This window comes from Colossoma macropomum, unplaced genomic scaffold (genome assembly GCF_904425465.1).
Source record: "Colossoma macropomum unplaced genomic scaffold, Colossoma_macropomum, whole genome shotgun sequence".
NCBI classification, from domain to species: domain Eukaryota; kingdom Metazoa; phylum Chordata; class Actinopteri; order Characiformes; family Serrasalmidae; genus Colossoma; species Colossoma macropomum.
The window spans coordinates 68,970-79,419 of NW_023495819.1; the positions used below are offsets into that span (position 1 = coordinate 68,970).

Genomic DNA, 10,450 nt, shown 5'->3' on the forward strand with positions numbered 1-10,450 from the left:
AGTTGTCAGACGTCAGGATGTACCCCTTCACCTTATTCCCTAACTACAACATAAAACATAACATATTTAGATTTTACTGTATTACATATGAGCAGAAGAAGTACATATAAAAAAAGTGTGAAATCATTGTTGTGACATCTCTATGACACTTCCTCTTCACCATGTCACATCAAGGAGGAGGTCTCTAGACAGTTTAAACAGAGATCAAACGATCGTCTTCAGTTCATTGATGGTCAGTCAGTCGTACAGAGACGTGTTTCAGGAATAGTAACTATTATTAATGTAGTCTTATTAGTCAGAATGAGAATCATCTCAGTGATCCTCCTCTTCTCTTTCACAGCTGGTGAGTTTTTACTTTCTATGCTTCTTATTTTACTACTCACTACATCAACTCACTGTATTTTCTCCTATCTCTCTTTCTTTCTTTCTCTCTCATTCTTTTTGAAAGAAGTTCCCTTACATTGTTTGTATCTAAAGTTCAGTAACCTTTTTTTATGAGAATGCTGTGTTGAAAATTGAAATGATAACTTTTATAAGGAACTTGTGGCTGTAGTTCTAGCCCAAGGTGGGAAATAGCAATTAAATTTTCTTGTTACTGTGCTACTTATGGTATTTTTTGTAGTTTAATCAAAGTACTTTTATCTTCAGTTCATTTCTAAAAAAAAAAAAACAGCCATTGTTTTAAGACACAAGAAATGATTTGTTGTCCTTAAGTGCTGTCATTTGTTTCAGTTTGTTAGTTTGTCAGTTTCATGGAGTTTGAAGATCCACTTACAGTTCAGAAACATAACTGGGGACATTTAAAAGTGGGACAATGTCCTGTAAAGTGTGTTTGTTTCAAAATATTCTACACCTTATTTTAAAAATATCATATCAATAGTTTTCTGTAAATTTGGTTACAACTTACAATTATCTTTTACTACACTGGACCTCATGGAAAATTCAAAGGAAACATCATAACATTACTTTAATTCATTGACTCATCACAGGTAAGACATAAATAGAAATTAAACATTTTTCTCTCCCATCTTTGTAGTGTGTTTTTGCCTATGAAGATTTGGCTGAGGTTCCTCGTCTTTGCACATTGCAGCTGTCTGATTTTATCTTAGTATGTCATCTTCTTTGGGTTTGTCTGCTGCGCCTTACCCTAGGATGATTAATGTAAGGCTTAGATTTTGAGTTTGCTGTGCTGTTTTTTCCTCTTTGTACATTCAAGCTGTCTGATTATCTCTGATATGGCATCTTCATTGGGCAAATGTGCCTTTTGTGAGCAGACCCATGCTTTCTAATGAAGGGGGTTGCAGCATTGGTAGACTCTATTGTTCTGGCAGAACTTTTGCTAAAGCTTCCATCTCCACAAGCCTTTCATGACAACTGAAATAAACCTACATAAACACTTATAAAGGGCTTATCCCAATAAGCCATAGTTTCAACTTCAATGTCAAGCTAACATAGCTTCTGTGTAAAGTGACAGGTTTTTGTTCACATTAGGTTGTCATAACACTTTCTGGGGTGATGTGACACAGCAAACTATGAGAGCCGACTGTAGTTCAGTGTATTTTTGGTATGTCAAACACATAATGGTGATTATTCAATTCAATTCAATATTATGATATTATATTACATGTTATAGTATAAAAAAAAATGTTCAGGCTACTTCACTGGGGCATTAAGACATGAGGACATGAATACACATGTACTAATGGGAGAACAGACAATATATAAACCCTTCTGGAAAAGTTGGGAAATTTTTAAAGTGTAGCAAAAACATATCTGTGACTTTTTAATTCTCTTGAACCTTTGTTGAACTAACAATAGTAATAAGAAATGACTTTTAATGTTCTGGCTGAGAAACTTGATTGTAATTTGTAAACATAAACAAATTTTAAACTTGATGCCTGTAACATACTAATAAAAAGTGAGGACAGGGATAAAATAAGAGTGAAAACTTTATAGAATATTCAAGTCATACTGTTTTGAAAAATTCTCTAATAAGCAAGTGAATTAGTAAAAGGTCAACAATTCAAAACAAAAATTTATCAACACAAGACTGCAAAGAATTAATTTCACCATCTCTCGTACGTAATATTGTGAAAAGATTCAGGGACTCCAGAGAACTCTCAGTCTGTGTTGGGCAAGGCTGGAAACCACTGCTGAATGTACATGACCTTTGAGCTCTCAAGTCCCATTGCATGAGAATCCGTCATGCTACTGTTTGAAAAATAGCCACATGGGCTCAGCAGTATTTCGAAAAACCATTGTCACTTAACGCAAAGAGAAAGCCAAACATTCATTCTCTGGGCCCGAGTTCATCTAACATGCTCCAAAAGACAGTGGAAATGTGTCCTGTGGTCAGACGAGTCCATGTTTCAGCTCACGTTTGGGAAAAACTCAATGAATTCATGAGATGTTATGTCAACTTGAAAAATTTGACCGATGCAATCTTTTTGATAGATGACACATATTGAAATAGGTGTAAAAGTATATAAAGTATATGAACATTTATATCAATTCACATCAGTTATGTCAGAGAAATGTAGAATTATCAACATTAAAATGTTAAATTTATTTCACAGCATAGTACATTTCATTCAAGGTAAATCCATCAAGGTATACAAACAAGCAAACGAACTCTCAATGGCACAACAATGTGTCGACCCTATGTCCCTAACCTTTTCTGCTTGGAGACACATCAGTAATCAATTTGACTAATGGAATTTTAGAGCAATCTATGAAACACCAAGAAAACCATTCTCACGAATAGGAAGTCAAATAATTTCATTAATATTACAAATTGGGAAAAATTTAACTATCCGCATCCCTCAAAAACAAAACCTCTAGCATTGAGCAGAATAGGTCCCGAATATTTCCTTAACTTCGCAGGATATTCTGGCTGTTAAAAGTATTTCAGAATGTCGCATGCTTTGTGAGTGAAGATGCTATTAGCATGTGATAAGTGCCATTAAAACTGGTTAAACAAGGTTCACAAGGTTTTGTCATAAATTTGTTACTGCTGAATTCCAGTATTAAATTCCTGAAATTCCTGAGTTGTAAGTTTGTTGAAAGTGGAAAGTGATCCACAATTTTTACTGTTCTTATTGTGCCTAAAGGGTTGAAGCTTAGTTGGAAAAGCGAGTGTTGTTTGTCTCTCAGTGTTCATGAATAGATTCAGCTGAAGTACTTTTTGTATGGAGGCCTCTGTTAAACTGACTTTGTCAAAGTCAGGTGCTGAATGAACCTCTCAGTACATTGTAAGTAAAAGTTAATCTCTGGTACCCCCATCATTTGACTTAGTGTATCGCAAGTAAAATTAATCTTGGGCTCCCCCTGTCATTTGACTTAGTGAACTGCAATGAAATTGACTTTAGCGCACTTTGTGGTCGATTAGTGCGTTACAGAGTTGGTTTGTGGTGGTTTTTGGTTAAATGAAGCTGACATAGAAAATAATAATTAGCTCTTTCAAGAGAATATTACAAACATTATTAAAATATTAATACTAATTAATTAATATTAAGTTATATATCAACAGTGCACATCCTTTACATGTATGAAATACACCTATGCATTCTCTCTTCCATATTACTTGTAATCAATACATTTATGGTTCATTATTTACTTAACCAAATTATAGTAGGATGGATTTTATAGATAATTACAAGTTATCTTACACTGTATAACACTAACATGGATATTGAGTTAAAGCCTTTCCTCTGTTACCTTGCCTTATTCCACTCATAGATTTTTTTGTAGTTGTATTTTCATTTTAGTGTAGTTTAGCTCCAGCACAAACACCGCATACTCTCCTCGCGACCCGGAAGGATAAGCAGTTTAGAAAATTACCTCAGCTTATTACATTCATTTTGTTTCTTTTTATTGTTATATTTATAATATATAATATATATTATATATTTGTGTTAGCATACGAAGCAGAGGGATTAGGATATCTCCTCTCTGTATGTGAGAATGAACTAGACAACTCTAATGCTAGAGGTGGAGAACTAGAGCATAAGGTTGATGAAGCCACTGAACTCCTAAGCCAAGTTAGGCAAGCATAGTACAGCAGAGGGAACAATATAAAGGTGCTGAAGAGGAATTCAGAGCTGAATATGAACTAATAGTGTCCCAACAACAGTAGTTGAGGACCAAAAGTGAGTTGATAGAGTTCAAATTCAGACTTGAGAGGGCTTAACGACAAAAGATTAATTGCGGGGATGTTCAGGAAGAATTACAGTCCTGTCATGAGATGGACCATGGCTAACCCACAGAATGAGGTCCTAGGGATGCTCAAAGAGGCGTCACTGTGCCACCCTGCTCATGAGGCCAGAACCATTTCCCCTCCCCTGGTCAGCTGGATACCTCCTAACTCGGCTGAGCCCATATTTCCTCGGCCACTTCACCAGCCTTTGAGCCACTTTCACTCTCAGGGTCCCTCTGATAGGGGCCTTGCGTGCAATGTAACCCATTCTAAACCAATGCCTGAAGGTTCTAATGGCATCCATAGCTACCTAAAAAACATTAACTATTACTGCATAAATTAGCAAATGCTATGGTAGATGACTACCTGATCGAAGGAACTTCCAATGACCCTGGTGGAAGAATTCTCCAACCACTTACAGCAGACAGGTTTGGTTTCAGCTCTAATAGTTAAACAAAGGTGAGAATCGGCCCAACTATACTACAGCTGCCTTCAGCAACTTTTTCTCATTCCAAAAATGAATCAGAGATGGAGGAGGACTGAACCCTCAAAATGCTGTTTGTCCACCTCACCACAAGCCATTATCTAGGGGTTGCAGCTTGTCCCCGTACCTTATTCAACAAACAACTTTGTCACTCAGTTCTAAGAGGGTACGCAAAACATTGACAGGCCTTGAGCAATTGGACAGAGACCCCCAGTGTCTTCAGTCTTGATACTCAGTCCCTTGTGTAGGGAGCAATTGGCACCAATCCAAGGTGTCCACCAACAGCTCCCTCCCAAAGGCACCAACCCACTAAATTCCAGTGGTTCTCATGACCCTGATTAGAATGCTCCCAACCACTATGGTCTGGTAAAATCCAGCTCAGGCATCAATACAAATCATTTTTCCCTGAATATTTTTGGAAGCTGTTTCCATCCAACCAGTGGGGAAACCACAAAACCTGGTAGAAAGACAAGAACAGACGTCCTTACCAAAACACTCACCCCTGGGGTGAACCACCATGCAATATTACATGGAAAGTTTCGACATCCTAATTCTAGCCATAAAACTTGGGGAAAGTATAGCAGAGTTGAGCCCAGACAGAGCCTTGGAGTAGGTTGACTGAGTGACACAGTGCAAGTGAAACTGTCATCCCTTCTGAACCAGCCAACACTGTCTGCAGTCTCCAGCTGAGGAAACATGACTTGACCATGGTGAAGCCCCAGGCCAGGTCTTAATGCTCAGTTTTGCACTTGAAGAAGCTCAACGAGAAGCCGCCTGCTGAGACCAACATTCAGACATGCATTCTGCATAAGTGGAACAACACCAACCTATAATTCGCCAGCGTGGTAAGGCTTGAAAATCCATGGTATCCTCAGGTTGGATGCCTGGTCTGCTTCTGCTAGCCTTCCTCTGAAGCTGGAGCACTTTAATGTTGGCACATTTGCACCCTTTAGTTTAACAGTCAGTTTTAATTCATACCAGAGACCCATTTATCATTACGTCCTAAATCACTTTGTGTGCGTGTTTTCCTATATTAGATCCACTTTTGCCAACCTGTAGATTTTACTGATTATTACATGCTTTATTTATCTTGTTTATTTATACCAGTTAATAAACAAGCCAACTATTTGTAAACAATATGGTTTGTGGTTGAAAGAGTACTGACCTTTCTTAGCTGGATGTGAGATCAAAAGTTGTGTATATGGAACAGGAGTAAAATGGGCTAAAGTGCTATGAATGCTATTCAAACCGCTCAGATTTTGCTTCAACTGATATGATGTCATTCACACCATTGTTGATCTTTTGTATGGTTTTGTTTTGCTCCCCCACCCCACCCCCATTTTTGTCCTTTTTGTATTATACATGTCCTCCCTCTGTACAGGACAGCCTAATTGATTTGTGAACAATTTACTACAAATATCTAACTAATAAAGCTTAAATAGTCATTCAGTGATGGGCAGAGTGGCCAAATTAAATAAATAAATAAATAAAAAATTGTACCTTTAATATATATTTTTTTCCTGAAGGCAAGCTGCATATTTTCCTATTTCATAACATATCGTTTTGAAATAAAAAAAATGGAAATCTGGAGTCAAGACAGGTTGTATGGAATCAATGCAACTTACAATGGAATAATATAGAATTATGTACCTTAACTAAAGACGTACTATTGAGTGTACTAATATGATTAATATTAGTGCTAATATTAAATGGATCTATAAGTTTATTTTAGAGAGAAAAGCACATAGATATTTCTTAAACAATGCAGTCAGAGTCAAGCATGCTTTGCTTTTTCCCACGAAGAACTGGATGAATACTTTATAATCTGATCCATTTACTGCTAAAAACATGCAATAATGCAGAAAATATCTTTTATTCTCTCACAGTTTCTCCACTATCAGACCTATTTTATCCACATGGCAAGGGAAAAGGAGACACTTTAAATGTTCAGGATGATATCCGCTCACCTGCTGTTACGTTACAGAGTCCATTCTCTTTTTTTGGACACACATACTCTCAGATATATGTAAGTTCCATTACAGCTGAACTGTAAATGTTGATCACAGATTTTTCATCATTTCTCTGTGAAAATGTTTGCTTTTGTTTTTACTTGCAGGTCTACAAGGATGGATTGCTAAAATTGAGTCAGAAGCAGTTTGTTTCTGGTGGTGATATTTTCTTTAATCCATCCTTGACTTGCTTGGATAACAGTAAAGGAGGTGTAATCTCATATAATCAGTACTCTGAGGGCAGTGTACTCTCACGGGCCACACAGGACATAAACCAGTACTTTCCAGAAGTTACCTTCGCTGCCTCTTGGGTTTTTGTTGTAACATGGGATGGAGTGCCATACTGTGGACACCCAGGCAAGGTAAGATGTAAATGCTTGGCTTTTTGGTGGGGGGGGAGGGGGAACAAATTTGTTGTTCTGTTCCTGAGCTTGGTGTTTATTTGCCCCTGGTCTCAGTTTACTGAGAAAGTCAGCCTAAGTATAAAAAATACAAAAAAAAAAAAAACAAAAATCCCCTTTTATTTTAACCCTTTAACATTCCAGGCTAATTATATAAAAATTATTATTATACAGTAACTACAGAGACTTCACTGCAAACTGGTTGAGCTATTCCTCGGTTGTAGAATTGTGTAATAAAATTACCAGCAGGCAAAATAGGTTAATTATCCTTTACTGGCCTGGCTTCTTATTTCTCTTTACCTTGCTGTCAGAAGAGACTGCATATTTAATGGAGATATGTTTTTTTTTCATTTTAAAAGGCATCATTTCAAGTGGTTTTCATTTCCAGAGGGACTCTTTCCTTTATGCTGATAAATTACAGTCCCACTAATCCAACAAACCAGTATGTCAAGGTAAAGTGCTCTAAGTATAACCTCCTTGACATAAATCATTTTGTCTATATTCTCTGTCCTAAAAGTGTTTTCTGCCCAGGCTGGATATAACACCACCAAACACAGCTTTCAGATTCTGATGTCAGCCAGCAGCATTTCAAATCTAATTAAAACAAGCAATGTGAATGTCCCTGGGCGCTGGGCCTTCTGGGTAAACCAAGGAAGTATTACACCACTACCAGCGGTAAGGTCTTTTTTCAACTGAATTCAGGTGTTCAACATGGTAAACATACTTTTGGTGACCTGTGTAACCTGAGAATACTGGCATAGCAGGTATCTAATGGTTCTCATTGCTTTTGGTTCTGATTTTCAATAGGTAGACGCATGAAACCTTATAGCTCATGTCCATCCACTCAGCATCAAACCTGTTTTTTGCAAAACTTATCCTCATTAAAAATGGGGGTGGGGTTGATTACTATATAATTTCTTTAGCACTACCATAAAATAAAATTTTAAAGCAATAAGCCATGAGGGACCACGCTTGTAGTTCTATACAGTAAAAGAAACCTTTGCATGATTAAAGATTGATTGCATGATGCCTTGCATCATGTAAAGATTCTTCAGATTGATGGAGAAACTGCTGCAGATGGTTCTATATGGAAAAATTGACACTGTAACAATAGAAGAACACTTTTTGGTGCTATATAGAAGTCTTTACAAAAAAGTTCTATATAGAACCATCTACACCACATTCTCTATCATGTTGAAGAAGAACTAATGATGCAAAGAACTTTTTAATCATGCAGAGGGTTCTTTGAGTATTCATGGTTCTATATAGAACCATTTTCCTTATGAAAGAACCCACAGCATTGAAACAGTACTAAAAGCTAACTAAGATCCATTAAGACCAAAATAGAAGGATTTTGTGCATCATAACTAAGCTTGAGGCCACTGACAACACAAACCAGTGCTGTTTCAGTACTATGGTTATCACAGAAAGCTGATTAAAACATTTCCAACAACTTTTTCTAAAACTTTCCTTAAAAAGGTTTGAAATAGATCTCAAATTATTAAGTATGAAAGGATCCATGCTACTTTTTATTTATTTTTTTATTCGTATAGTCTTCACCAATGCAGTTTTGAAAGAATCTGTAAAATTACCTGTTGACAGAACAAAGTTAACAATAGTTAAAAAATATCATGAACATCAAAACCTGTCTTAAGGAGTGAAGTAGGAACATCAACAAGATCACATGTGGATGAACGTAATTTGTTTATAACAGTTGTAATCTCCTGATAACTAATAGCAGATAATGATGTCATTACTGATGAAAGTAGCTTATCAAGAAGGTTATAGGAACTTTTTTTCAGTAGTGCCAGCTACACTTATCAAGATTAATTCTTATTAAGATTAGTTTATTTTGAAATCAAAATGCAAATTGTTTGCAAATTTTAAAGATAAATCACGATGAGATACACAAGCAGAAAAGTTAGGGTCAATTAATTGGTTACGGATTTGTATTTATTAATTACATTAGAGCAGTATGACTGTCTGGATCTTTTCAAAGAATTATTGTAGGTGGAAATGCACTCTCTGAGAATACAATAATGTACCTGCAGTTTAGTTTCCCTTTATATGTGTTCTGATTAATGACATCCACATTCATCCATGGATTTTTATTTGTAAAAAGTTTTTTTTTATTATTTATTTATTTTTTTTTATAGTCCTACTAGCACAGTATCACAGAGGACTTAGAGAATACAATTTTACAAATTTGTATGTAATGGAGTATTTTACTGTAATAAAGGTACTTACTCCATTTTACTCTGTACTTTTCAATCACATGTATGTATTTACTGAACGCTAAATCATTGAAAATCTGATTCTGAGTTGAGCATTCTGAAATATACCTGGTATTTCTCACGTTGGTTACTCTGTACTTACATATTGAAATTGCAAATTGTGCATAAAGTATTACTTGTTAGTACTACATATTTACCACTAAATTCTTTTTGTCTTTTCCTGACCTGTTATTTTTTTTTTTCCTTTTCCTTTTTGCTCTGTGATTCTGCTCTCATTTTCTGCATTTCCATGTTTGACCCTGGACTGTGTTTTGGACTCTCTTTATGATTCTCTTGTTCTGGGTATCCTGTTTTCTGGTTTTGACCTTGGACTGTTTTGACCATGATTGTAGAGTGAATCCCTTGGCCTCAAGTAAAGCTCTACCTTGGGTTTTTATCTGCAAGTGTCTGATTCTTTCTGAGCCCTAGTGTGGTTGGTGGTTGTTGTGGTTGTCTTTGTCCCTTGGCCATACTGGACTCCTTGAGGGGGTCATGTCTACTGCTGAAGATTCTCCTTCTGTCTGTTCCTTGCAACCGGCAGATTTTGTTGTATCCATGGACTGTGAAGAGCACTACAACTCCCATAAGTCTATGAGGCCTCAGCTCCATCAGTCAATGGATTCCCTTTCTATGCTCTAAATCCCCTGAGTTGTAATGTCTTACCTGTTTGTTGTTACTTGCAATCAGTTAGGTAGTGTATATGCCTGGGCTTCAGTTTAGTCAATTGTGAATTATTGCCAACCTTTCCAATTGCATACCAAGCACTCTTTGTATCGCTAATTTCCTGTGCCTTTTTGCCTTTTCCTGACCTGTTTTTTGACCTTTCAAAGGGTTAGCATCTGGGCTGTTCTCTGTGGTCATCAGGGTGACACAGTCTGCCTGAGTCCCTGAGGAATGTTGAGGGGATTCCAAAGCTGCTGAGGCTTTGCTGCCAATCTGGCACCGGGGAGCTTGGCAGGGCTTTTCCAAAGAGTCTGGACTATTCAAAGGTCTCTACTGCAGCTGTTGAGGTGTCACAACCCTTTTGAGGGGATTCTGAAGCTGCTTGGGAACTGACATTTTTCGTGTACACTGGAGCCCCTGGCTTA

The 10,450-nt window shown here is 36.8% G+C and overlaps 1 protein-coding gene across 1 annotated transcript; it reads left to right on the forward strand.

Moving 5' to 3' along the window:
- The first annotated feature begins 244 nt into the window (after positions 1–244).
- LOC118803068 (sushi, nidogen and EGF-like domain-containing protein 1) lies at positions 245–7,908 on the forward strand. Its single transcript, XM_036563573.1, has 6 exons — positions 245–343; positions 6,566–6,705; positions 6,796–7,050; positions 7,449–7,541; positions 7,621–7,764; positions 7,897–7,908. Exons 1-6 carry the CDS (start codon positions 301–303, stop codon positions 7,906–7,908), a joined length of 687 nt encoding a protein of 228 aa, XP_036419466.1. The 5' UTR covers positions 245–300.
- Positions 7,909–10,450: the final 2,542 nt, after the last annotated feature.

Coding starts and splice junctions, on each gene's coding strand:
- LOC118803068 (XM_036563573.1), top strand. CDS start 301: ATGAGAATCATCTCAGTGATCCTCCTCTTCTCTTTCACAGCTG. Junction 6,706..6,795: donor ACACATACTCTCAGATATAT/GTAAGTTCCATT, acceptor TTTTACTTGCAG/GTCTACAAGGATGGATTGCT. Junction 7,051..7,448: donor ACTGTGGACACCCAGGCAAG/GTAAGATGTAAA, acceptor TCATTTTAAAAG/GCATCATTTCAAGTGGTTTT.